The sequence below is a fragment of the Cercospora beticola genome, chromosome 9 (assembly GCF_033473495.1).
Source record: "Cercospora beticola chromosome 9, complete sequence".
Taxonomy (NCBI): Eukaryota; Fungi; Ascomycota; class Dothideomycetes; order Mycosphaerellales; family Mycosphaerellaceae; genus Cercospora; species Cercospora beticola.
Window position 1 is genome coordinate 845,398 of NC_088943.1, and position 26,808 is coordinate 872,205.

Consider the following 26,808-nt stretch of genomic DNA (forward strand, 5'->3'; position numbering starts at 1 on the left):
GCCGCGAGATTTGATATGGCGAACATAGGTGTGCCCGTGGAATACGTCGGAGTTTATTGATTGACTTTGGCAGCCTATCTCGAGTCTCCGCTATGAACAGCACAAAAGTTACTGCAGTCCATGCTTTATACGATTTGGTAGAACGACCGCTGCGGAAATTCGATTGTATCTGCGCTAGTAGTTGCGTAGTGAACAGAATCAATTCGGGCAGAAGGGACACTTAGTACCATTTCGCGTAGAACAACGCGAAGCGTCCTCAGGCGAACATAGGAGCCGTCAGCCGACGAAGCCCTAGCCCTGAATGTACTTGCCTATCGGAACGGAAGTCGGCGTTCAATTACAAACAGCAAGGGCTGTCGCCTGAATCGCGAGGTAGAGCACAAGAGTCCATCACAGGGACCAGATTGTCGCTTCACTCTTTCAAATTTCATGCTGCCTACAACTGTATGGGTACGATACGCAACCGATCAAGAACAATAAAATATCTCTTACCATCAGAGATAGCCTTATAGGCAAATCCTTGCCACTTGCCTGATCATAGACCCTGTTTCTGTTTCTATTCCCAGAACTCGGGCAACTACCCAATCAAATTTCACGTCTCATTGACGCTTGCCGACTAGCACCTCGTATTTCAACCTCTCGGCAAAACCACGTCTCGTACCTTTTCATCAAACTTCCGCAATTCGTCACTTTGCCATTTTGAAGTTACATTTCTCGCTACCCGGAAATCGACCAGCGCGCTGCGTGACAAGTCCAAGACAAGATCTTCCTAAACCCTAAAACAAGACTTGACTAGCATGGACTTTAGGAGGTAAGGACGTCAGAGGCTACGAGGTTTGATTCTCTCTTTTCGCGAATGCTACGCTGTCCTTTCTCTACTCTCTGCGTAGGATTGCAGCCTTGTCTGTGCTTTTCCCGTCTCTTTGACGCTTGTCACTTGTCACCTCGTGTCTTGTCGCATTTCCTTGTCGTATCCATGAGGAGCTCTCCGCGAGCCACCTGCGCATCTGATTGACTGAGCAGCCTGCAACCCAACCCACGCGATGATCATACCCACTTCCAAGACGACGGCGTCGTCTTCACCCTACTCCTCATGGGAAGGCTATAGCAAAATGCCTCCCGCCGCGTCTTCTGCTTCGAATCTAGTCGCCGACGACCACAACAACAACAACCACCACACTCATTTATCCTCCACTGGCGACTCTAACTTTTCGCGACAACAACACAGCCCCAACGGCACTGGCGAGAAAACCATGCCATCAAACATCTATCCCTGGCAACCTGGTTTCGCGCGCCGAATTCCCTGGGCAGGAATCTCATGTCTCTTTGGAGTCTTCTGCGCTGGAGTCGTGGAAATTGCGATTCTGATCGCTTCGAATGGGAAACCGATTACGAGTTGGAAGTATCCGCCGAGTTTGTATTTGTCCATGGCGTATACGATTGGGAATATTTTGCTCGCGGCGGGATTTAGTCAAGGATTGACTGTCAGTATTATCCTTCCCCGATTCTCATTCGGTTTGAGAAAGTGGGAAGAGAAGACTCTGTTGCTGATGATGACAGATCTACTGGTGGCGACAAGCACTCAAAGAAGGTACACAATTGGGAGATTTACATCGAATATGGGACCACGGGATGAGTCCTGTAGCTGCACTGTTCGCAGGACGACATTTTAATTATATTTCTTTTGCGGCTTTGTTTCTGGCGATTACACCGATTAATGGACCTTTGCTGCAACGGGCTTCTTCCATTACGACGGAGAGGAAGCAGTTCTTGTCTGAAGAGGTGAATGCGAGGATTCCGGCTGTGACGAGTTTACAGAATCCCACTGGATGGACTTCTGGAAGGTCATATGGAGTGACTACGCTGGACGCGAAATTTACGCCTGTGGTGTATGATTGGAATACGGGAGCGAATATTATGGCTAATGGCACTGGTTGCGCGAGCGATGGAATTTGCAATGGACAGCTGGAAGCTGCGGGACTGGCTATCAGCTGTAATGCCAGCACGGCGGACTTCGACATTTCGAGCTTTGACTCCGATGGGCAAATGAGGAATGCTTCCTTCGAAGGAATTGATCTGTTCCAGCTTACGCTTAGCTGGAGTGCACGGACAGAGGCTTCGAACATGACACTCGACGTCCAATGGAAACCCGGCAACGAATGCCAGAAAGGAAAGCTCGAAGTACGAAACTGCACGATCGGCGCAGCAACCGTCCGCTACCCAGTCACCATAGACGGCAACAAATCCACCATCGCCCTCCAACAAGCCAGCAAACACACCGACGACACCATCCTCTCACTCACCGACCTCCCCGCAGAAAACATGTACGGCATCCCCTCCCCCTTCGGCGGCTTCGCCTACGCCCTCTCCTCCAAATTCAACTCCAAAACCCACATCTCCTTCTCCGGCGCCGCAGGCTACACCATGGTCTCCGATGGCTCCCTCGCCGCGCAGTTCATGGACATGTCCTCCGTCAAAGACTACACCCAGGGAATCTGCAACACAAAATTCTCCGATCCTACACCTTACATTTTCCAACAAGCCCGCGATCTCATGTTCCGCACAGCCTTATCCCAAGGCAACGCAACCACAATGCAAAACCTCCAAAACCCAACCGAACTTCGCACTGTAACAGTTTACCATTCCCATTACGAATACCTCGCCGGAGCAATCGCCCTCACATTCCTCGCCATGGCTCTCGTGATGGCGACATTCAATGGATTCTGGCTCCTAGGGCGTAATGTCACAATGTCCCCCATCGAGACTGCGAAAGCTTTCAATGCGCCCCTTCTCGCTCACGAGCATCCGAATGCGGAAGTTCAAGAACTTGTGAAAGGTGCAGGAGCGAAACCTGTGCGATATGGAGAAGTTATGACGCAGGTTGATGAGGAGAGGATGAGAGATGATGGGAACTCAATGTACAAAGGCGTGGAAGCGAATAATCGAAGTACGGAGAATATCATTGAGTTGAGGAATTTCGTCTATGGGTTTGAGGATCCTTCGAGGGTGCAGCCGTTGAGCGGAAAGAGGAGGGGTGGAGGAGGTGGAGGAGGAGGTTTGTCATGAGTATGAGGATTTTGTATAAATAGATATTGCGGAGCATACCGTGAGCTAGACTTCATGTACAACCCAGTGAAAGAACTGTTCTAGACCTTCTCGTATGTGGCCTTCCCCAAGATTGCAAGTAGAAATTCATGCAAGCCACGTTGCTATAAAACGGGATGGCCTGCGAAGTCCTATTGCACACCTCCACGCGGTCGTAGGTAGAAACAGATAGCTTCGGCTATGCTGGCAAAGTGTAGGGCGGCTAGGCACCTATAGAAGCAGGAAGAAGGCGACAAAAAAGTCCAGAATTTCGACCTAGGGAGATTAGAGAGCTCCTAAGAACACGAAGACGACGCCAGCGCGGTACAACTACTATAAGATTCTAATGCTCGACTACGGGATAGCCCTTCTAGGTAGTAAATACTACTATAGGCCTAGAGGCTAGAGTAGTAACCTAGGCTCTAAACAGGCTAAAGAGGAGGAACTAAGTATACCTAAGGGAAGGCTTTAATAAGAAAGAGCAAGGATAGCAGAAATAGAAGAAAGGAGCAGTAGTACCCCTATAGACACTAGGACAACTAGCTACTAGGAGCCTTTTGTCTAACACAGGAGACTCTAAGGCAGACTAGTCCCCCTGCCCTAGAGCCCTCTAGAAACCTTAAGTCTAAAGGCAGAGCATCTAATATAAGCTATCTAACTCTATACTGCACTTAGAGCTACCTATAAAGACACCTGCTATTCTAGACATTCTGCAAAAACTAGAATTTCTCTAGATATAGGTTATATAACTAGGTGCCAAGGAAGGTTGAAATCTAAGTAGGATTTATATAGGGAGACACCTACCCTAGGAACTAGCAAGAAAGAGTTAGGCATAGGATTAACATAGATACTAGTATAGGGACAAAGACTATATATATAGGCTAGAGTCCCTAAGCTAGCAGGCAAGAGGATTAGGCTCCTAAGCAACAAATAACACAAGAAACAACTAAGGAGAACTGCATTGCAAAGGATCTAATAAACTGTTAAGATAACACAAATTATCCTAAGGAGAACTAGAAACTACGGAAGCGGTAGGCTATGCAGAGCTTGCTACAAAACATAAAGACATAAGGAGGTTTTTCTGCCGGAGTGCTAGCACGAGGGCTTTTCTACCTACGAAAAATATAGGGCGTGCTGCTTACTCTAGTTAAAAGAGGTAGACCGGCGTATAAGAGTTATCTATCTATCTATAAAACGGGATGAGTCCAGAACAAGTCGTTGCCAAGCATTCAACGGAAACTGGAGATGCTGTTGAATGGAAGGAATTGGCCAGGTTGAGTGCTGAGGAAAAGCCATCTGCTCATTCATTCTATCTATACAAGTAAAATTCTCCTGGCGGTCATAGCCCATCCATAATACTCCTACACTATATACATTCTCATTACTATTCGCAAGGAAAAACAGCTGTGACAGTCTATGTCATATCTTGACATTCTCGCGAAAGGTGGTATCATCTCGCTCGTGCTTAAAAGTCCTCCATGTGGGACGTCCATAACTCAATAGCAAAGAGAAGCAAAAATAGAGCAAGGGAATATTCCGTTATCAGGGAATGTCGTCGTCATCTTCCACTCCTTTCGTGTCATCTCCTTTTAGCACGCCGTGGCAGCAGCGACTTTCATCCCCATACCTGGTGCGGTATTCGGTCGCTCTTCGAGTTCTGCTCTTTGCCTCAAGAGGGCGAAACCAGAAGCGCTGAGGGCGTAACGTTTGTGTCCGAGAGCGGCTCGCTTGACGGCTGCTGTAGCGGCGGCGGCGCGAGCGTTGTTTTCTTCTGAGGCGACTTTGCGAAGAGTCTTTTCTAGTAGTGACTTTCGAATACTTGAAGGTCGCTCAGTTGTGTTCGTAGGCTTCTCGGCAGAAGCCGGAGCCAGTGAGTCCCGACGGTTGTATCGATGGAAAGATACTCTTGAAGCTTGCATGATGATGCCGGAGTCTGGGCGGTCGGAGTTCTGGTGTAGAGCATTGAACTCGAGTTGAGCGGCAGTGAGTGCTCGTTGTGCATCAATGTCGTCGATGACTCTGCTGAAGTGTGCATCGAGGGAGTCCATGTCAATAGCGCTGTCACGTTGACTTGAGGACCAGCGAGATTGTGTGCCGTCGGAGTTGGCAGCGGCGAAGTGTGGAAGCATGGATTCGTAGGTACGCTTGCAATCCGCCAGGCTCATGTGGGGATCGGCAGAGCCGTTGAGGGTCTCGGCCAGGATAGTCGCAACGGCGACACGATGTGTTCGGAACTGGCTCAGCTCCCATGCCCAGAGATGTCTTTGCATTAGAGCGTGGTCGTTGGTGATGGACAATTTGGAATACGTGGGAGGGTGGTGGCCATTGCAAGGTCCATTGTGTCGGAATGTGAAGCCACAGTGTTTTGTGAGGTTTGCGGATTGCAGATGTCGGTTCAGGTCTCGCTCGTTGGCGAAGTAGATGCGGCAGTCGTCGCACTTATGTCTCTTCTCGCTGAAGTCTACGGAGTGTTGGCCAAGGTGTTCAACAAGTGCGTCGCCATCGGATGGGAACTCATCTCCGCAGAGGTCGCAGTGGACTGTGTTGGGCGATGCCATGGGTCGTTGTAACAGGCGAGTGACGAAGGACATGGTCTGACCTGTCGCATCATCTGCATCGGCAGCAACGTACCCTGAGTCATGGGCGCTATGCGTGGTCCAGCTGTGGTCACCGTCAATGACCCAGTAGCGCTGAGATGTGGGCTGGCGATGGCATGTCTGCTCCTCGAGCTGCGGTGTGAAAGTCGCCTGCACGGTGCTGTCGCAGCCACCGAGCCCGGTCGCTAGGTGCTTGGGTAAATAGTTTGATGGGAACCTGATGCCACACTCCGGGCAAGGTTCCTTGTCGTCGTGGTGCTTGATGGTGATGTGTCGACTCAATGCTTCCTGTGTTGAGAATATCTTATCGCAGATGTGGCAAGGGTAGTTGTTGATACCAGCACATCGTCGAATGTGTTCGGTCAGGCGAAATGCAGTGGAGTACGACTTCCCACATGAGCAGCAGTGTCGTCCGGAAAGATCTTTGCCCAAATCGCAGTGAAGATGTCGCGGGATAGACGGTACACGAGGTGTCTCTTCCTCATCGTTTTCGTCAATGTTCTGTTCTTCCCCAGCTAGTAGTCGGGCCGCAATGCGATGGAACTCAGCAGCACTGACTTGCGCATCGCCGGTTGAGAAGTGGAAACCAGATAGGGAAAGGTTCTCTCGATCCATGTCGTCCATGTGAGCTGTGAAAGTTTCCGTCCTGTCCACCGCTTTGATAGAGGGCGAAGCGGAAAGCATTATTTGGGGGGTGGGGATGTCGGCCAGAGGCCAGTTATGCTCATCCATGATGATGGCATTCCGTTTTGGCGATCTAGACATTGTGAAGGTTGAAAGTCTACCTCTAGATTTGGCGAAGGAAGATGAATGTCTTGGTTGACATGTGGTATATGACGTTATTCCTGGCTCTACCCGAATCGGAACAGATGTATGTTGTCCTTTGTGTGTATCGTGTGAGGTGAGGTTAGTTGAGACTCAAATGCTAGTAAGATGCTAGAGGCCATTAGTAGAACAAGAGAAACCTTCCTACCTATATCCTGCTACTCCTCGCGCCTGCTTCAGAGGGCACTGTACTACAATGACACAAACTTCACCACGCAGCCTAGCTAGAAGTGTTGCGTGCCGTGGTAACGTTGTGCCGTTGACCCACGACCGCGCTGATCAAAGAATTGAACGGATCAGTGGACCACGCCAGACAGACGACTGTAGCCGGCCCTCAGATCAAGATTAGTAGCCGTTGAATACTGATTGGCGCCTTGCAGGATCCTTGGCTATGAAACGCACACGCCACCCAGCCCTTTGCTCGGGCAACTGGCCGAGTCTTCCGAGTAACGTGATTGCTTGCCGAGGGTAGCGACAGCTGATGTGGCTGGCTCCTCGATGTCGCGTCGTCGGCGGTTTCCAGGCAGGAAGCAACGTTGAGACTGTCTGAAGCGCACCGTGGATCGAGGATGAGAAGTTCTCAGGTTAGACGCTGCGGGCAAACAGTACCCTCGTGGGCTGGAGCAAAGCGCGACTCAGTTGAGCAATTGAGAACAGACACGCGATTTGATTCACGGGTAACCCGAAATGTTTTGCTGTTGGTGATCGAGGTATAGGATATGTTCCAGCTCTCCACGCCGGAGGCAGCGCGTGGTTATAACGTCTACATGTGGCGCTATCTTGTGTTGACCGGCACTCCTGCACCTCGACGTCGACAGTGGACACAGCGAACACAATGCTGCAGGCACGTCACACGAATCTCGATACATGTCGCAGTCTACAGGCAGTCATCATCGATGTTTCGTACGGATGTCCGGTCCACTCCAGTCAGTCGTCTTGGGTGGATTGCCGGGCAACGAGGTCGTTCGGTGACATGCGCGCGCATACTGCACGTTGTTGCCGGCCGAGGGGCAAGAAACAGGTAGCGAGCTACTCGGCGGACCCTATCACATCCAGTATATGTGACAGATCCGAGCGCTGAAGGATGGACGCCGCGGTGCCTAATCCGGATGAGACCAAACTTGGCGGAGAGCCGAGAGCACGCCTCACTGCGTGCGCAGTGAAACTGTCACCATTGTCTCTAGTAACAGGAGTAGTCTAGAGCGTAAGGGCCCTTCAGGGTCTAGTGTCTGGCTTGTCGCGCAATCTTGGATGAGTTGTGCCTCAGCAGAATTGCAAATTGTGTTGCGCTAAGGTTCCTGCCTCCTAGCTCGAGCCTCGAAGGATGTATCTGACAAGATTAGTGGAACATTGCGGCAGCAGAAGCGAGCTCTGCGCATTGTGCTCGAAATAGCATCGATCTGGAGAATATCGAGATCTCAGGAATGTACCTTGCATGTACACAGTGTTGTCGTCACTCCTGCTGTGCACAACCGCCGATGCTTGCGATCTTTATGCACGCGCGACGTGATGCTCTCATCGCCCGAGAGCAGACCATGGCCGAAGCTGCGACCCTGCGTCGGAATGCTCCTAGATCTCTGCTGACAGGCCATAATCTTGCGGTTCGTCTTCATCATTCCGCAGACTTCGATACCAAAGCTTGGCTGCGCTGACCGAGGGTACCGAGCCATGGTTGGGTGCGGACAGCAAAACTCGAACGGGGAAACACCCTCAGTCTGCGGGCTCTCCCGCGAAATGGATTCACCAGCTGCCTCGCTTGTCGACATAGGGTGCCTTGAATACGCCACATGAATGCAGAGATACGAGAAGCGAGGACGCAAAGCGTGCAGTGTTGATGAGGTTCCATTGTGCTGCCCGGCGGGAGAGTGGCTGACCGCAGCCCGGCGTACCAAGCGTACCTCTCCGGAACTGAGCTTCCACGCTTCCGGACAAGGAGACTCCAGCCCTCGAGATCGAGACCATATACTCGCCATCGAAGAGCGCGGAGGCCGTTGTACTACACATTCGCTCTGATGACGCTCAAAAGCACGCATATCCCATGTGCTCATGCCGCGCAGGACCGAATATGGACATGCCAGCGATTGTGCCGACAGCTCTAGTTGCATCTTCACCCGGACACCTGCCGCTCTCTTCACATACGTCAGGCACAACGACTTCCGCAAAGGACAGAATGCGCGGATTCTGTCGATATCGACGATGTATCCCGCGTTTCATCGTAGATGCTGCTCTATCTTTGCTGCACTCCTTTGCTGAAGCATCGCGGCACCACTGACGGGCCCGATCGCAGGCTTTCGATAGTATGCCGACCACTGTTTGTTCCTGGTGATGCTATCTTTGCCTCCCTGCCTCCGTTCGCAAGCAGTCACAGACTGTGCTTTTCGCGGGAGAGAAATCCCCAAGTCCATGCGGCGATCGATCGCGTCGGACGGTGCGCTGGAGGTTTGCGGCGATCGTGCTGGCCTTCCGCTGGGCAGCAGAATGGAAAAGCATGATCAACACGGCGTGCTTTGCCCGTGGGCGCGAGTACTTCCTCGCTCCTCGTGTCTCTGCATTTACGCGGCGTACCCAAGGCAACCCGTCTTGCGAAGCGTGGTAGTCGCGTAATCGGGGGCGCGGCGAGAAAGCAACGATTCCGGCTGCTTGCGAGTTTCCATGTTGCTGTCCGCAACTGAGGTGACACGGCGATGTTGGACGCGCTTCTCGTGTCCAGCAGTGATAAGAATGAGGAAGCAGTCGCGTCGGAGCCTTTTCGGCCTTTTCGGTCCGAGCGACCCCTGCCCGTTGCGAACGTCGCTTGTCGTTCTTCACATGAACACGAAATGCCGAGATATATCGAGTAACGGATTTCCTGTGATCCGCGAGAAATTCTCGCGCGCGCTTGGAAAGATAAGTTCCGCGACAAGAACAAACTGAACATTTACAGGGTACGCGTTTCAAGCTGTACAAGATTTGATTCTCTACCATATGAGCGGCCAGTATCGGCCAAACTCCCCAGCGCCATCGCTAAAAGATCAAGCATCATCTGCCACAAGGCAAGCATCATCTCTGTCTAGTATAGTCTCTGTCGATATTCGCGATCCGGGTACCACTTATGCCTTGTTAGAGAAGCGGCTCAGGAACCCACTCTTCTGCTTCCTCTCCACGACTTGTCCGTCAACGACATCGAAATCCTTGAATCTGCGTGGTGGGACCTTTGCGCCGTACAGCGCTTCAATCTCCACGTTGCTCCTGTTCTTGGTCTCAGGCTGGAAGAAGTACAGACCAGCCATGATGAAAAGCTCGGCGCCCACGAACAAGAACATAATCTTGCCTCCCCAGTTGAGTTGATCTGGGTTGATGAAGTAGGGGAAGATCGAGCTGAGCAGGAGCGCTGTCAGCTGCTGGCAGACCAAGACAAAAGAAATTGTCTTTGGTCTGCAAGATTGACTAGCTGTTTCTTGTGCGACAGCCCACCCGTAGCAGCCTACGGTGGCGGTGGACAGCATAGACCATGTGATCATGAAGCAACTAAATTCGCAGGTTAGCACGCGCTCGACTGGGTATCGATCTTCGAGACTCTACGTACAGGATGACTGTAACAGCCGCGCTGTTGTTCTCAGGGGCCATCGAACATCCTGCGATGATGATGGACCAGATCATCAAGATGGTACCGCCGCCAATGAGACCTTTTCGACGTGGGATGACATCCGCAAGTCCGACAGCGACGAAGTTGGAGAGGAACTGCAGCGTAGATGAGATGGCCGTCAACATGAATGGATCGGCTTGACCAATGAGCTCGAAGTAGTACGTCTGGTAGGTGTTGGCGAAGTAGCCACCGGAGAAGTTCTGCGACTGCAGACCAAGAACAGCAACAAAGGTACGAGTCCGGTTCTCTTTGCTGAAGATGGCCTTCCAGCTCGTCTGGCTGACACCGTTGGCTTCCGCATCGTCTTCGTGCAATTCCTTCTTGATTGTGTCGATGATTTCGTCGACCTTGGCATTCTCGCCGTAAAGCTTGATCACAGCTCTGCGAGCCTTATCTTCACGGCCCTTCTTGATGAGGTAGACTGGAGACTCTGGCAGGAATGGCAGTCCAATGGCGTAGAGAGCTGGCACGAGGAATGTCATGCAGAAAGCGAGACGGAAGCTCCACTCTCCCTGAATCTTCGATGATCCATAGCCTGTGAGGGACGACAAGAAGAATCCAAGGACAATGACCACGTTGGTTAATGAGGAGAAAGTGCTTCGAAGGTGAGCCGGAGCATTCTCAGTCACGTAAAGAGGAGGTGTCGCAGTTGAAAGGCCAACCGAGAGACCGAGGAGGAGCTTCGACACGAACAGTACCGGAAGATTTGGCGCAAAGACAAGCGCGAAGGAAGATGCCAAGGAGAGCGCAACGGCGCCGATCAAGAGGGCCTTGCGTCCAACTTTGTCTGCAATGCAGCCGACAAGGAAACCACCGAAGACCTGACCGATAGTGGAAGCTGCGTTCCAGAGAGACTGCCAGAGTGCGGGGATGACCCATTGTCCTTCTTGGTCGGCTGGATGGTACCACTCGCCATAGACTTTGCGAAACTCAGGAAAGGCGATGGCGACACCAGAAAGGCCGGCATCGTAACCCCATCCGAAGACGAGGATCATACAATAGAGTGCCCACCAGCAGTATCGGGAGTCCGCCTTGATGGCTGTCCATAGCTGAGCATACTGCTCCTTGGCTGTCAGGTTCTTCCTCGTTGTCGGGTCCACGGTGGAGGAGGTGGCTGAAATGGATTCTGTCTCGACGTGGACCGCATCGGTCTTTTCGACCTGGACGTCTTTCATGGTAGCCGAGGGTGTGTGGCTTGACGCCTTAGTGCTTGGCTGGCTTGCGAAGTAATGTCGCAAAGACGTTGTACCAGAGAAGTGATGTTATTGATGGTGGATGGAGAGTACCAAGAGGCATGGCGAACGACATCTTAAGTAACAAGCTCTCGAACATCACCATTGAGAACCTCCGACCACGAGGTTCCCACGCTGCACACAGTTCAAGCTAGTCTACCCCGTGGGTGGCGTTCTGGGGAGGGAGACGATTCGCTGAATTTCTAAAAACGGATAGTATCACCGAGTCACGTTGCGTACATTGAAGCACAAGTATCTCCGACAACCATCGGGAGCTCCACTTCCCCATCCTCTGGAAACGTGACAATCCCCATGCGGGGACTTTCTCGGCGCTGGCCCGTCGACGCTTTAGAGGTGTTGCTTCGGACATACGGTGGGACCGCGGTCTCGCTTGCAATGAGAGGAAGAATGTTTTTGAGGCGTCCTGTCTCCGCTCTCGTGTCAATCGAAACAAGTCCACGTTGACCAATATTCACATTTCGACATGGCAGACATCAGCTCATCCAGCAGCTCATCGGCTGATCTTACACCAACATCGTCCGCAGAACCAAGCACAACGCCCTCTACGCCACCAGTATGCCACAAGTCACTTTCAAGGAAGCAAGAAAACTTGAGCAGACAAGAACGCATCAACAGATGGCGCCCATCTTACCATTTCCTATCGGCATCTGGTTGGATGAATGATCCTTGTGGACCTGGATATGACCCGAAAACAGGCCTCTATCACATCTCATATCAACAAAACCCGAATGGAGTAGACTGGGGAGATATTGCCTGGGGCTCAGCAATGAGTCGAGACTTGATACACTGGGACCACAGAGAGACGCCTTCACTGTCTCCAGACTCACCTTATGACAATAAAGGCGTCTTTACGGGATGCCTCATCAACGCACGAGATGACTCTTTGACCTATGCCTACACATCTGTGAACTGCTTGCCAATCCATCATACTCTCCCGCATGTCCGAGGCTCAGAGTCGTTAGCACTAGCAAAGTCATACGATGGTGGGCAAACATGGTCGAAGATAGATGCGAATCCAATACTGCCTTCTGAACCAACGAGTCTCGAGGTGACTGGGTGGCGAGATCCGTTCGTCGCAGCGTGGCCTCGAATGGCTCGATTCCTGGACATGGATGAAGCAGATACTCTGTTCGGCATCATCTCTGGAGGCATCAGAGACGTCACACCAACAACCTTCCTCTACGCTGTTGATGCAAATGATTTGAGCAAATGGCGTTACATTGGCCCTCTAACAAACTTTGGTCTGAATATGCGTCCCTCACGGTGGTCGGGCGACATGGGAAAGAATTGGGAAGTGACAAACTTCACCACATTGCGAGACGAGCACGATCCGAAGTGCGAACGAGATCTGCTTGTCATGGGCACAGAAGGTTGCGTGCCTAGTCGATCACCATCAATAGCAGGATCATTTGGTCCGTCGAGACCTGCGCGTGGACAGCTGTGGATGGCAGGAAGTCTACGTCAACCTCAAAACACTTCATTTTCTGGGCCTGTGGAGATGACATACAACTACGGCGGCCATCTCGACCATGGATGCCTGTATGCTGCAAATTCGTTCTACGATCCAAAGTCGCATCGGCAAATCGTCTGGGGCTGGGTCACAGAAGAAGATCTCTGTGATGATCTGCGCCATGCTCAGGGCTGGAGTGGCTTGCTGTCAATGCCTCGCGAACTGAGCATGCAAACGCTTCGTCACGTTGTTGGCGCTTCCACGTCAGACCTGTCAAGCATTACTTCTATCGAGCGCGAACCAGATCGCTTCGGCTCGTACACCATTCGCACGCTCGCCAGCCAGCCTTATCCCGCACTCATCAAGCACCTCCGATCAGCCCCATGCGTGCGACTAGCACAACTACAAAACAAAGAACTCAGCAACGGAATCCACAACGTCACATTCAACTCAAACGAAATCAAAACCAACCGCTGGGAACTCGACTGCATTCTCAAAGTCTCAAAAGGCACACAAACCATCGGCCTCAGCATCGACCACAAAGGCGACTATTCCCGCTCCACGACCCTCTTCTTCGACCAATTCTCCGAAACCTTCACAATCAACCGACCTGCTTTCTCAGTCCTCAACTCCTCCGAACTTATCAACAGCGCTCCCGAACATGCACCACATACTTTATTCACGACACGAGATCCTATCACTGGCAAACTCGAACAAGAGAACTTACACATCCGAGTCTGGAGAGATAATTCCGTGTTAGAAGTTTTTGTAAATGGTCGAACCGCTATCACGACGAGGATATATGCTGCGGAGGAGACCTTTGGGATGAGATTCTTCGCGGATGATGTACCGAATGGGATTGCGGATGTGCCGAGTATGCTTGTTTCGGCGACGTTGTGGGATGGGATTGGGATTCATTAAGCATAGTGTAGCATGATGGAGTTTTTCGGGAGTGGTAGATATAGATAGAGATGAAGAAGCGCGCTGTTCAGACTCGCGCTATGATTATTCGATTTAGTCTGTCGGATCTGCAGGCATCTCAGACCCTGTCCTAGAGATGGAAGAAGATCGAAGAACGAAGGATGACGATTTTCGGGCCCGATGATTTCTCTGAATTGATGATATTGCATATGAACGAGCTTGGACAATTGAACTTCGACTGCTTTACATGATAGCCTTGCCCAACTGAACAGCAATGGTTGTTGTACTCTGTCCTTCCACCTTGCTGTCGAAGAATTGAAAACCTCGGCGATGACAAAGCAGCGATAGGCCAACAACATCGTCTTGTCCACTCGGGAAAGATCTGCATCCTGATCCATTGCGGCTGAGAAAATGATGAGCAACAACATCATGCATACAGCAAGTAATTGTGCACGTTCCAAACATGTCCGCACCAAATCGAGCAATGTCCCATCCAGCCTCAAAATCATGTTAACAAATCAAAATGAAACCACCCGCCAACCCTCCCGGCATTATTGAAGCCCTCTCACCTACAGAAACAGCCAAACTCCAAATCCAAACCCTCTACGCAGCAATAACAGAAGCCCACAATGCTCGACAATACAACCGCAATGAAGAACCTTGGTATTCTGCGATGACGTGCTCTCCCAATCTACAAATCGAAGTTGCATACGGTAGTCGTTCACACGTGAGTATTGACGAATACCTCGAAACGGGGAAAGTCCTATTTGGTGGAAATCCAAATTTATTTGTGGAAGTTACGAATCTGGAGATTGATGTCTGGATTGGAGATGGGAGGAAGAGACAAGGGGGAATGCAAGAATGGTCTGCGACTGTTTGGGCACAGCAGGCTTTGAGGGATGGGGAAGTGGGGTTGGTGAGGAGGAGTGTGGTGATTGCGGAGTTTAGGAAAGATGGGAATGATGATGCAGAGGGCGGAGGAATTGGGGAGTTGGGGTGGGAAGGATGGAGGTGTGTTAGTTTTAGAAATATCAAAGGGATGGATGATGGGGTCGGGTTGTAAGAATGATTGATTGAGTGCAGGTTTTACTCTACGACTGTAAAAGTCGCAGTCTTCACTAAGTTCATCTCGATCGTTGGACCTTCGGGTCTCCTGCTCACCGAGCCCTGCGCGAAGACTTCAGCTTTCATTCCAACTCTCCACCACGATACTCGATTCATATCATTCCCGAGACCAATCTCATACGTCCTTCCCACTTCCAAGCCGGCGGTCTGATCCGTCATCTCCCTCATGAGATCCTTCGCGATGGCGTCCATCTCCGGATCCGTCGAACACGGCTGTTCTCCCTCACCATGTCCAGGAATTTCAGAAGAAGCTGGTGTCTGGAATGTATGTCGCACGATATACGCCTCAGATCCATCATTGAGCGGAGGAATCTCTGCTACGCTGTCCAAGGTCTCTGTCAAACTCTCCGGTACCCTGTACTGCACGTCGATGACTCTGCGTTTTGCCAATTCCCCGCTCGACGTGTCTTTGAAGGTAAGACCTTGATAATCGAGTGCGAGCGAGCGGTGGTAGAGAACAGTATGAAAGGTGTCGATTGTGATGGTCTGTGGATTGTTCGTAAAGTTCGCTGAGAGAGTGATGGTGAAGGGTTGATTGCCAGATTTTGAGAGCGTTGGACTGCTCGTCGATATCGAGATCGAGATCTTGGGGTGCAAGTTGGACATATTGCGTTTTGTCGGGGACAAGAATTTCTTGAGGGACTGCAGCATAGACAATTTGCGGAGGCTGTGGTGACCTCTTGATGCTCATGTGTGTGTCGCTTTCGTCGAATGTGTTCGTTTGCTGGGCACCGTTGAAGTGGTTTACTTCGTGAATGCAGTTGCCTTCGACTCAAAAAGCCCCACTTATCGTCCAAGTCAGGCAACAGAACTTTACTACTGCCTCCACAGACCAACTACTTCCTTCATGCAGCTTCATGTGACCAACACAGCTGATGTAGCACGAGGATGACTTCACTCTGATGTTGGAACAAGCCAACATGTGACACTGCCAAGAAATACTTGGAATAGCTTGCAGATGCCACAGGACGAGGCGCAGTAAATCCTGTCAATGCATGAAACCAAGTTCAAATCAGTTGGACTCCACAACACAAAGCGACGGCAAATAAGAATGTTGCACAAAGGGTCGAAGCGCTCGGAAGAATACCACCGATGTTGTTCTGTCGATCCTTCTGATCCTTCAACGAGAATCCTGGACAACCCGCCCGCTGTACCTCACAGCTGAGGTAGCATATCGGACATCTGCATTGTGTAGATGCACGGGACGGGCGCGGGTATGAGAGCTTGTTGGTCCTTTGCCGAGATCTACGCTGCTGCAGCTGGCTATAAGCGTTGGCTTAGTTGGTTTTAGGTGGAGAGCTTGGGCACGCTTTGCTGCCAGCGAGCAAGACTTTATCGATCCCTATGGACTGTCCGTAGGTGAAGATGCAGGAAATGCCTCGTGACGAACCTTTAATTGTTAGTGATAGCAGGTGCAGCACCATATGAATCAACACAAGCTCCGAGAACACGCTGCGATCCGTAGAAAACTCCTCAATTGGCCATTTCCTGTGCTCGTGACGGTATTCGTTGAAGAAGAATGAGAGAGCGTCGAGCTTCATGCGACACATTTAGAACAGACGTAATCCACTTCGTCCTTCCGCAGCGCTCGCTCCACATTTGTTGCTCCGTGTCATGATAGCGCAAATAGATATTCAATACGAGAATTGGGAGTTGTTGGTTCGAGCCGATATTCTGTGCTTGCAATCCTTTGACTGTATAGCCTTCTTTATGGCTGTGCCTATGATGCATTGGTGTAACCGGGCCCGTTTTGGTCGCTGAGGCTTGCAATGGCATCTTTTATGACGAATGGATGTGTTGGAACAGGTCCTCCGAGAGAATCTATGCCGACTCCTTCAGTCAGAGACATAAAAGAAGTCGAATGCCTTCTCCAATCGAAACTGTATCAAGCACCAGAACTCCCAATCGTACCTCAACCTTCACTATCAATCAGCACAATACCTGCCAAGTCAGCTTTTCACTGACCATGCACTTCAGCACACTTGCAGCACGCTGTGCATTGGCAGCCTCCCTCTGCCTCGTAGGGACCAACGCAGCACCTGCCTCATCCAGGTCGATGGCAGTCCGCAGCTACCAATCCGATGGCAGTGTCCACATCGCCGAACGAGACATCGACAACATCCAGGATGCCGCTCCGGAGGACATGTTGCAAGAGATTGATGACATCCTCGGAGACATCCATACCAAGTCGAAGCGCGGAACCATTGTCAAGAGACTCGCAAGCCAATACTTGCCTGATTTCGATATGAACAACCCGACCGATTCAGGCCATGTGCAGCAGCTCAAGGACGGCCAGACGGATGCTGTCCAGCTAGCCTCTTACTTGGAGCAGTCCTGGTCCAACGCCGTCGACAACGGAATTTATGGCCATTACTTTGGTGATGCGGACAAGGACGCCGTACAGAAGGTGTACAAAAGTATGTGCTTCAGATATGTGCTCCAGACATTTGCTCAAGTGGCTGCTTTGCTGACCTGTGACTCCCGCAGACATCTGGGGCACCGATGACCAAGAAGGCTCCATCGATCTCGGCTACATCTTCTGGACCAACAAGGATATCAAGGGTATCTGCACGACTCCAGGAACCGAGAAAGTGGGCGATAGCATCACCCTGGCCTATATTGGCAATCTCGTACGCAACAACCAGCAAATCGCCATCGCGCATATGTGTGATCAGGGCTACGACGTCCCAAAACGTTCAGACGTCAGCTGTGATAGCTTGGGGTCCACAGTCAGCACGCTGATGGACGTTCTTGGTGCGATCATTCTTCGTACGTACCATCCTTATTCGAAATCGCCGTGCACCTGAGAGAGCTTGAGCTGACGGGAGGGCAGACGAATACACCCACTTCGACCGCATCGGCAAGGCCGCGACCGGTACCCACATTGGAGACAAGGCCTATGGACCTCTCGATGTCAAGGGCTTGAGTGATGCCGACAAGCTGATCAATGCCGACAGCTACCGGTGGCTGGCGCTTGAGTATTACTGGACAACGGTCTGTGGCAAGACTTTCTCGGGTCCCAGAGATGACAGAGACAATGACGAGAGTGCTTGTCAGCCAGGAAAGTGCATTGTCCAGTGATGAGTTGATGGTTGATACTTGGCGAAAGGAGTTCGGAGAGGATTGGAGCTTGAACTTGGGAAGGGACAACAGACTTTCGTTATTACTTGCGGCTAAAGGTTTATACGAGCACACGTGACACAGTTAGCCTCAGGCAGAACAACAATGGGAAATGCAAATGCAATCACACCTCCACCTTTCTAACCTACATCCTCCTCGAAACACGCTGTCGACCTGCTGCATCGAATGCGAGAACTGCACCGCAGCTTTGCACGCCTCCAGATCTCAGCTGATATCCATGCTAAAGGCCAGGATCGTGGGCGCAGCAAGCCTTTTCAGCTGCAGAGGCTGTGATGAAACTCCATCGCCCTCCTGCCGGCTTTGCTCGCTCCATCCCCGCGCCTTCCGAGATGAGGCCAAGGCGCATCGAAGCAGAGGCAAGGCAGAGTTGCTGCCAAGACGATCCAACTGACTTCTCCTGTGATATTGTAGGATGAATCGGTCCAACGGCCTGAGACATGACGACTCAGAAGCGGAAGCACGATGGCGCTGTTGCGCTCACCTCCATTCTCGCCAAGTCGCGGCCGGCCGTAGATGTACGTGTAACCAACAAACACGAGCTGCGGTGTTGATCACGGGGAGTGAAACATTCCTGAGGCTGCTCGCGGACGGAGCAGGCGAGATGGGGTCGGTGGCATGACTCGGGTGTTCTGAGCAGTCTCACGACAGAACAAGTTCCTGCCGCATCTTCACATTCCGACAGCCAATAGAGTGATCTACACACGTGCTGTGGGGTCAACGGTACGCTATTCCAGGAGCACAGCGTAGTCACAACGCATGCTTGGCAGCTGACCGTATGTATTGACCTGGTTTCCTGTTTGTCGATTCAAGAATGCAGGTGCATGAACGAGACGAGACGACGAAAGAACCATCCCTGGAAGAAGGAACGATCAAGGATTTCGGATCTCGCGACTCCTGCGCATGGCTAAGAACTGCACGTCGCGAAGTATAAGAACTGGCAACACCACATCCGAATAAGAGAAGGCCCCTAAGAGCCAACCAAGCAAGGCGCCAATTCGTTTCTGCATCAAACCCAACCCAAGACATTCAGCACGAAACATAAGGACAACGCCACCATGCTCGCCATAACAATCATCTCCACCTTCGCTGCCTTAGCAGCAGCACAAAATCTGTTCGCAGGCGGCTATGGCCAACAACCCAGCTGCACCATAACTCAAACCCCAACATCCTACACCTGCTGCGGACCAATCGCAGCCGCAACTGCAACTTCATACACAAACTGCGGAGGCTGTGCCCTGGAGACCGACGAATCCAGTTTCCCACTCTGTCGCTGCGTATCGCCACCACCAATCGTTGCCTTTCTCACCAGCACAATCACAGCCTGCGCGCCAACAACAACCAGCTCTCTCACGACTAAATACAATGCCAAGTGCACGAAGAACATCACCAAAACGAAGCCTGCGTGCGGCGACTGCGGGCACGTCTATGCGACGACTAAGACTTCGTTGACGAATTGTGGAGGGTGCGCGTTGGCGACGCAGACAGTGGAGGATGAGGGTGCGTTTGGTATCTGTGCGTGTCCTACTGAGAGTGTAACGACTGTGACTGCTTGCAAGAGAGCAGCACCTACTCCTTATTCTTGAGAAGGAGGGTTTGAATTTTGATTCATGGATTCTCGTTTTCGAAAAAAGATGCTTGAGCTTGAGTGATGGTGGTTGTCGCGTGACACATCTCACGACCGCGCGCGCGGAACAGAAAAGCATCTAATTTTGGTATTTACTGATCGTTATTCTCTTCATGTGATAGCTTTCCTACAAAGCAAAGTGTTTATTTGATACACTCATGAAATATTCGCGCGAGGTCTCCACGAGCGGCTGACTGACTTTTGTTATGGCTAAGCATTGATGGAATGTATTGGGCGACCCACAAACATTGTGCCACAGACTTGATCACGCTGCGAAATACGATCGGGACATCCGACAGCTTTGTGACGGGCAGTGTAACGTTGAAGGAAGAGCTGAAAGCTGAAGCGTAATCCAGCCAATTGCACATGTTAATCGCATACTCGACGAAATCAAGTGAGAGATATAATTGTTGCACCATGTAGTCAACATCAAACCCAATCCACAAAAGAACAACAATCTCAGACATTCACATACAGAATCGACATCAAACATGTTCACTGAAGCCATTCTCTTCTTCGCGACCCTCACAACCTCCTCTCTCGCCTATATTCAATCCTGCAACAGCAAGATCAGTAGCACTATCAGCAGCGCTCCCAGCTGCACCCACACCACAACCTTCGCCGAAGACTCTTGCTGTCCCGATATCCCCTCAGAAACCAAATACATCATCAGCGACTGCAAAGGTTGCGCCTTAACAACCGAGACAATTCCTCTGAATTGCTTTGCACCATGCACAGCTTCGCAAACAGTGGATCCGACTTTGACAACGACGATTACGGAGTGTGATGCGGTGGTTACGTTGGATACGAAGGTTGATGGATGAGGAAGGGGGAGGAGAGTAGATGAGAAGGGCGAAAGCGAGGAGGAAGGCTGGGAAGGTTTGAGGAGAGTGAGATGAAAAAATCGATGCTTTGGATACGAGTAAAAGAGGCTGGTTATGAATTGATTGTCACGTTTCTACCCAAAAGATAGAGTGGTTGAGGATCGCGACGTGATCTGGATAATGTAAGCGTGTAAAATTATTCAGGATCAGGAAACCTGCGTTGTTCTGACGAAGGGGTATACGTTGTTCACATGAATATAATACAATTCAGAATAAAGCCCGAGGGTAAGTAAATCAGCGGCCTGCCTGCTTCCCAAGCCGGCTGATCTACGTGATCGTGAGACTCCCTGCCACGAGGGGTCATACATTGTACAGCTGTGTTTCGAGAGGAGTGCTGGCAACCTCAGCGAGTCTCGAATACTTCGCTTCATGTGGTCATCACATCGTTCCTTCTTCACAGTCGTGTGAAATCTCCTCATGTCTGAATCGTCATTGCGTGCTGCTGCTGAGAGTTAGCAACCGCAGACCATTGGAGCTCTTTGATGAGGTCCTGAAGGCGCCTCATTCGCAGCCGACGGCTCTTGCGCGGACGTGCTCAATGAAGCATCCTTTGCGCGAATCATTGTCCAAAACGTAGGGCTAATGGGACGATAAGGTTTGGGCATTCGCAGAGTCGTCTTCATGTTTCCCACCTGCGTCCAGAGCAGTCTCAACATCGTGAGCCAACCAACGCCATACTCTAGCTTTCTGCATCTTCCCAGAAGTACGAGTCCAACGACTGTTTAGCTGAAGGCGGTGCTCGGCGGTATTTTCTGGGTGCGGTAGCTGCATAAAAGAGCCTTTCCAGCATGGGCGTCTGTTCGCGAGTCCGTATCTCGGCTTTGGCGGATTTCCTGGACAGCTTGTATGCACGAGATAACTGTGTTCCAAAGGTGTTGAGAATCCACTCGGAGTCTTCGTGATTCTCGTTGCCTTCGGCCACGATGTGAGCACGTTTGATAAAGTCACACACCGGTTGAACCATTTGCTTTCTTTCCCGAATGACACGACTGTCGGCCGGAAAACCAAGTCTCGCGACGCCTCGAAGTAGTCGCACTGCCGGTTTTTCGTCAAGTTTCCGTGGATGGTACATGTGAAGCCGCGCAATGTCCCATGCTTGGTCGAAAGCAGATGACCTCGAGGATCTCAGAAGAGCAAGAAATTGGTCGTAGAGCTTTGGATCTGTGTCAGGGTAGCCTAGCAACCTGTGTCGATCTCCAAGTATCGCTCGCATAGCGAATAATGAATGGGAGATGCCTACTTGTAGTTCGTCCAACGTCGGACTACTCTCGGTTTGGGAGTTGCGTTGGACAAAACTGTCCTGATCAGAAGTGACCGCTTCGTATCCCTCAAAGAAGGTTTTCAGAGGACGATCAGCAGATGCAGAAGTGCCATGCATGAAGGTCGCGCTGCACAGGGAGGCCAGAAGTCGGCCGCGCCAGTGGAGACCGTACTGGCCTTCGTTGAGTGGCAGCTGCAAGCACTTGTAGAATTGTTTCTCCAGGTTTTCGTTGACAACATAGTAAGCAAGAAAATCACAACAGCTTCTCTGAGTCCTGGCCAACTCTAGCAAGAGTTGCGGATTCTGCAACAAAGCGACCAGCGCAGTTCGCCCAAGTTGACCATCACGCAGCCTCTGAAGAGTCGGTCCTCTCTCAAGTCTCCATCGGTCCCTAATCGAGAGATACCATGGGTATTCTAAGCAAAGGCAGAGAACGTTTAAGGTCAAGCTGCCATTATTTAGGTGTCGTTGGAGGATCGTGCCAGCCCGTATTGGATGCTGTTCGAGTTCAAGCTTCGCTTGCAGGTCGGACTCTGTCACGCGAGGCCGGGTTTTAGATGCGATAAATCCTACTCTCTTCCTTCTCACATGTAACCGCGTGTCTCTCGATTGCCTGGGCTGTTCCGAAGTGTCGAGCAGAGTCCTTGGATCATCTGGCGCTGCCACGTCGGCCACTGTAAGTGCAGAACGCGACAACGCAGGGACAATGCTGCCATAAGTCCCGCGAGTGACTGCGGGTCGACAGCGGACAGCAAGATGAAGCATATTGGGAATACTGTGAGCATGCGGACTGTGCTGGCTCAACTGGAAGAACGAGTGCAGGGCCAGTCATCAGTGGTCCCGTCAAAGGGCAGGGTATTTCACGCCATCACCATTGCAATAGGCACTATACAATAGCTTCCGAAGCCGGGCTGTACAGACGATGATGGTGATGGTTGGCGTGAGGTGGTTGTTTGATGAAAGGAGTCCGGCCAAGGTTCAACATCGGCGAAAGAGAGCGGCCGAGCATGAGCTCACCGCCCGAAGGTGATCAAGCTGCACCACTTTCCCATCGCTCTCGCCCACCATGTCCGTAGCACGTCCGACCCTCCTGATTGCCCGCCTCCCACGACACCTCCGCCCCTTCAGTCTCCGCCACCGCCTCCGCGACTCGCGTACCACTCCGCCCCCAGCTCCCATCGCGCCCCGCGCCTCCCCACCAAAAAAGAATCGCGGCAACCAACTCCCCGTCTATTCTCTAGTAGCCATTTTCGCCCTAGGCACAATCGCCTTCAACATCCTCATTCAACAGCGCGCCGGCCAAACTCCCGCTCACACCTACGAGCTCCCCGACCGAGCGCCATCCTCCAAAGACCAGTGGCCACACCCCACCAACCGCTCTCCCAAGGACCAGTAAACAGCAACTATGCCTGCAATCGACCAACTCGAGTCCTTCAAACGCACCTCTCCCCTCTTCAAATCCGCCATCAACCCCACCTCCGACGATGAAGCCCTCGTAGTCTTCGTCCTGGGCGGTCCAGGTGCAGGAAAAGGCACTCAATGCTCCAACCTTGTCCGAGATTACAACTTCAAGCATCTCTCTGCAGGTGACCTCCTCCGCGCCGAACAAGACCGTGCTGGCTCCGAATTTGGCGAAATGATCAAGACCTACATCAAAGAAGGTCAAATCGTCCCTCAAGAGGTCACAATCCAGCTTCTCGAAAATGCCATGAAAGCTACCATTTCCGAGACCGGGAATCGTAAATTCTTGATCGATGGTTTCCCTCGCAAGATGGACCAAGCGGTCAAGTTCCAGGAGATCGTGTGCCCCATGGCTTTCACGCTCTTCTTTGACTGTCCCGAGGAGACTATGAGGAAGCGACTGCTGCACCGAGGAGAGACTAGCGGGCGAGCAGATGATAATGAAGAGAGCATCAAGAAGCGATTCAGGACATTCGTGGAGACAAGTATGCCTGTGGTGGAGCACTTTGAGAAAGAAGGGAAAGTGGTCAAAGTGGACGCCACGCCAGAGCCAGAGGAAGTATACAAGAACGTCAAGGCGCAATTTGTGAAGCGAGGTGTCCAGGAGTCGAGAACACAGGAACAGAGTGCCAAGGAGGGCGCTGCTGCGGGCAAGAGTGTGCAGGATTAGAGGCATGGACATATCTTGATGCAGGTGGACACGGTGGTGGAAGTGGAGTATCTCTAAGATACCAGCACGGAAGAATCCATACAGGCAGTGACGGGCAAAACTTACGCCACGACAGAGAGGCATAGAAAATGTTCCACCTCCTGAGTTCTATGTTTTATCTCATATATGCCTGCAAATGCATCCAGCCCTCGACCTCTAGCGCCGCCGCTATACACAATATACAAACAGCGATAACATCGTACAATACTTCGATCCAACTCTTCAGTCGTTCAATCTTCGTCCAACTCCTCATTCCTTTCGTGTTGAACATTCAGCACCTCTGTATCCAAACTAGTCCCATCCCCACCACTCCTTCAATTCCGACAGATCCAACTCAACGATCAAATTCACTTACAGTATCCACTATCATCAGAATCTCGGCAACATAAATGCATCCCCCTTATTCACCGGGTCACAATATCCCGGCGAAGAGTCCTTCTGCCCACTCGCCCAGGCCACAATCGTCAAAGCAGTCGTATAGGACATCATAGCGAAACCAAAGATCACGAGCAAAATATCCACAACGCGTTGCCAGTTCTTGGTCGCAACGACGCGGTAGTGCATGAGGGGCTACCAAAAGGTCAGCATATACGCTTCGTCTCCTGCCTGAAGAGTTAGGCGGGAAAAGGACAGAGGACTTACAGGATAAATATACACGAGCGGAATACAAGCAAACGACCCAACAAGCGAGACGAATTTATCCAAATCGCCCGCTCCGGCCCAAGCAATAAGAGCACAAAGCGCGACCATGAAGAACCGGAAAATGTTCTTCTTCCATTTGATCCACGGATTATACTTTCCAGTCCTAGAGAAGAGTTGCTGACTCGTGATTTCGATCGCAGGATAAATCTGCAAAGGCGTGCTGAGTAGAATGGCAAGACTGTACAGGAACTGCACAGCGTTGACCATTTTATTGTCTTGTGGCATATTGAGGAGGATGACAGTTTTGGTGTTTTCGCCATAGGCAGTGTAGGAAAGGGCGCCAGCGGAGACGAAGACGACGGTGACGATGAGCATGACGGTTCCCATGACTTTGGGGAATTTCTTGGGTTCGGCCATGCCGCTTTGAATGGGGATGACAAGGCCGACACCTTCGAAGGTGAAGATTGCGGTGCCGATCAGGAGGGTCCAGTATTCGGGGTTGAAATGTTTAATTCCGGGGCCGACGCCGCCTTGGTGGACGATGGTGCGGACGTCGTAGTAATAGACGTAACACAAGCCAAGAAGGATGAACGCGTCCGCGAGGAGGGCCATTTTCTGGATGTGGTTGATATTGCGGTAGAGGGACATTGGAAGGAAGATGATCATTTGCATGAGGATCATGAATCCGACATCGATATCCTTCTTGCAACGAGTAATGGCAAGGACAAATGCTCGGAGGTTTTCCGCCACAAAAACAATGTATGCTGATGAGAATCCAATCTGGCTGATGACGAGGGAGAAGTTGATCATGTTCCGGAAGTAGGCGCCAAAGATCTTGCCGCCCATGTCTCCGAACGATGCGTGGATCTTGAGCCGGATAGAGACGAGCAGGATGAAGCAATAGTAGGATAGAGCTGCCAGGACCAGAAGAACCACGTTGGAGAAAGTCATGCCTCCGTTCAAGTATGCTCGAGGCAGGAACAATACTCCAGTGCCTACGAAGGACTTGAGCAGCAGCATGGCAGCACCGAATGGCGTTCCTTTGCCCTTCTCACGAACCTTCCGCTTTCTTCGCCGTTTGCCTGGAGTTTCAGGCAGAAGAGCAGAGTCCTCGCCCCAGTCGTCGCGGTCTTCGTCGCGGTCGCCTTCTGTTGTGGCATCTTCGAAATAGTCGGAGGAGAAGTATTCATCAGCGTCCAGCACCTCGTCGTCTTCTTCCAGTTCCTCTCCGGCGAAGTGTCCGTACAGCGTCAAGAATTCGATGAAGTTGGATGTCACGAATTGCCGTCTCGGAGGTTCAGGATCCACTGCATTCCGGCCACGAGGAAGAGTACCGTATTGCGTCCGCCCACCACTGGCGCTTGGAGCAGCAGATTCATCCCGACGCCGAATATGGTCTCTTCTGAAACCACCTGGCTTTTGGATGAAGGATATATCATCGTCATCGTCATCCTTTTTGTTGTTCGTCTTTGGTGCGCTGTAGCTCATGCTCCTCCGCAGCTTTCCAGCTTCTTGCTCCTCTCGCTCTCTTTTCTCTGCATATCGGTAGATGTGCCGGGTTGTATCTCCACCTTGTAATTGCAGACTCGAGAATTCCTCCTCTTGTGCAGCAGTACTTGACTCTCCCGGGAACCCACTTCCTTGCCTGTAAGACCCCGCAGGCGAAGAGGACTGCGGCCCGACCAAGTGTCTTTTCAGCACTTCGATATCTTCTTTTGGTGTGGGGCTTCTCCCGAGCTGTGCTGCCGCGCTGGCAGGAGTGTACGTTCCACTATCATCATCTCCTCTCGGGCTTTCATATCTCATTGTCCCTCGAGATTCTCTCACTTGATGCCGCTGTGCTCCGCCCGGTGACTGCCCTCTTGTCCCACGCAGTGCCTGAGAGAGCGAACTTGGTCCCGGACCGGGCACCGATGTGCCAGATGCTCCGGCGAGAGGCTCACCGCTGGTCTGCACATCTTGCTGATGGCTACGGCTCGTCGATCTGGAGTGCCCACTGCGTACGGATCCCACTACCGGTGTCGCTGCCAGCCTCGCCGTCCTCGAGGCTCGAGAGGGAGACGCGCTGGCGAAACTCTGAGCATCTGCATCTCGAAAGCTGCCAGAGGGAATGGGCCTGGCCTTGGAGGAATCCGACATGCTCCACTACAGCTTCTTCTCCCCAAATCCACGGTGCTGCGTGAGTGAGGAAGTGTATGGTTGTCCT

The 26,808-nt window shown here is 51.6% G+C and overlaps 9 protein-coding genes across 9 annotated transcripts; 4 read left to right on the plus strand and 5 right to left on the minus strand.

The window, feature by feature from the left end:
• Window positions 1-1,112: 1,112 nt before the first annotated feature.
• RHO25_012562 (uncharacterized protein) lies at window positions 1,113-3,066 on the plus strand (the record flags this gene model as incomplete). Its single annotated transcript, XM_023603862.2, has 2 exons — window positions 1,113-1,484; window positions 1,561-3,066. The coding sequence occupies 2 exons, from the start codon at window positions 1,113-1,115 to the stop codon at window positions 3,064-3,066; spliced, it is 1,878 nt and encodes a 625-aa protein (XP_023450031.2).
• Window positions 3,067-4,673: 1,607 nt separating this feature from the next.
• On the minus strand, window positions 4,674-6,413 carry RHO25_012563 (uncharacterized protein; the record flags this gene model as incomplete). The annotated part of the gene is made up of 1 exon (XM_023603863.2): window positions 4,674-6,413. One exon carries the CDS (start codon window positions 6,411-6,413, stop codon window positions 4,674-4,676), a length of 1,740 nt encoding a protein of 579 aa, XP_023450114.2.
• Window positions 6,414-9,595: 3,182 nt separating this feature from the next.
• RHO25_012564 (uncharacterized protein) lies at window positions 9,596-11,306 on the minus strand (the record flags this gene model as incomplete). The annotated part of the gene is made up of 2 exons (XM_023603864.2): window positions 9,596-10,013; window positions 10,072-11,306. 2 exons carry the CDS (start codon window positions 11,304-11,306, stop codon window positions 9,596-9,598), a joined length of 1,653 nt encoding a protein of 550 aa, XP_023450496.1.
• A 541-nt stretch (window positions 11,307-11,847) lies between these two features.
• On the plus strand, window positions 11,848-13,755 carry RHO25_012565 (uncharacterized protein; the record flags this gene model as incomplete). The annotated part of the gene is made up of 1 exon (XM_023603865.1): window positions 11,848-13,755. The coding sequence occupies one exon, from the start codon at window positions 11,848-11,850 to the stop codon at window positions 13,753-13,755; it is 1,908 nt and encodes a 635-aa protein (XP_023450112.1).
• A 1,086-nt stretch (window positions 13,756-14,841) lies between these two features.
• On the minus strand, window positions 14,842-15,486 carry RHO25_012566 (uncharacterized protein; the record flags this gene model as incomplete). The annotated part of the gene is made up of 1 exon (XM_023603867.2): window positions 14,842-15,486. One exon carries the CDS (start codon window positions 15,484-15,486, stop codon window positions 14,842-14,844), a length of 645 nt encoding a protein of 214 aa, XP_023450495.2.
• A 1,450-nt stretch (window positions 15,487-16,936) lies between these two features.
• Window positions 16,937-17,961, plus strand: RHO25_012567 (uncharacterized protein; the record flags this gene model as incomplete). The annotated part of the gene is made up of 3 exons (XM_023603868.1): window positions 16,937-17,297; window positions 17,368-17,649; window positions 17,714-17,961. 3 exons carry the CDS (start codon window positions 16,937-16,939, stop codon window positions 17,959-17,961), a joined length of 891 nt encoding a protein of 296 aa, XP_023450493.1.
• Window positions 17,962-21,208: 3,247 nt separating this feature from the next.
• RHO25_012568 (uncharacterized protein) lies at window positions 21,209-22,555 on the minus strand (the record flags this gene model as incomplete). The annotated part of the gene is made up of 1 exon (XM_023603870.1): window positions 21,209-22,555. The coding sequence occupies one exon, from the start codon at window positions 22,553-22,555 to the stop codon at window positions 21,209-21,211; it is 1,347 nt and encodes a 448-aa protein (XP_023450492.1).
• Window positions 22,556-23,195: 640 nt separating this feature from the next.
• On the plus strand, window positions 23,196-23,921 carry URA6 (bifunctional uridylate/adenylate kinase; the record flags this gene model as incomplete). The annotated part of the gene is made up of 1 exon (XM_023603871.2): window positions 23,196-23,921. The coding sequence occupies one exon, from the start codon at window positions 23,196-23,198 to the stop codon at window positions 23,919-23,921; it is 726 nt and encodes a 241-aa protein (XP_023450110.1).
• A 408-nt stretch (window positions 23,922-24,329) lies between these two features.
• On the minus strand, window positions 24,330-26,741 carry RHO25_012570 (uncharacterized protein; the record flags this gene model as incomplete). Its single annotated transcript, XM_023603872.2, has 2 exons — window positions 24,330-24,530; window positions 24,603-26,741. 2 exons carry the CDS (start codon window positions 26,739-26,741, stop codon window positions 24,330-24,332), a joined length of 2,340 nt encoding a protein of 779 aa, XP_023450490.1.
• Window positions 26,742-26,808: the final 67 nt, after the last annotated feature.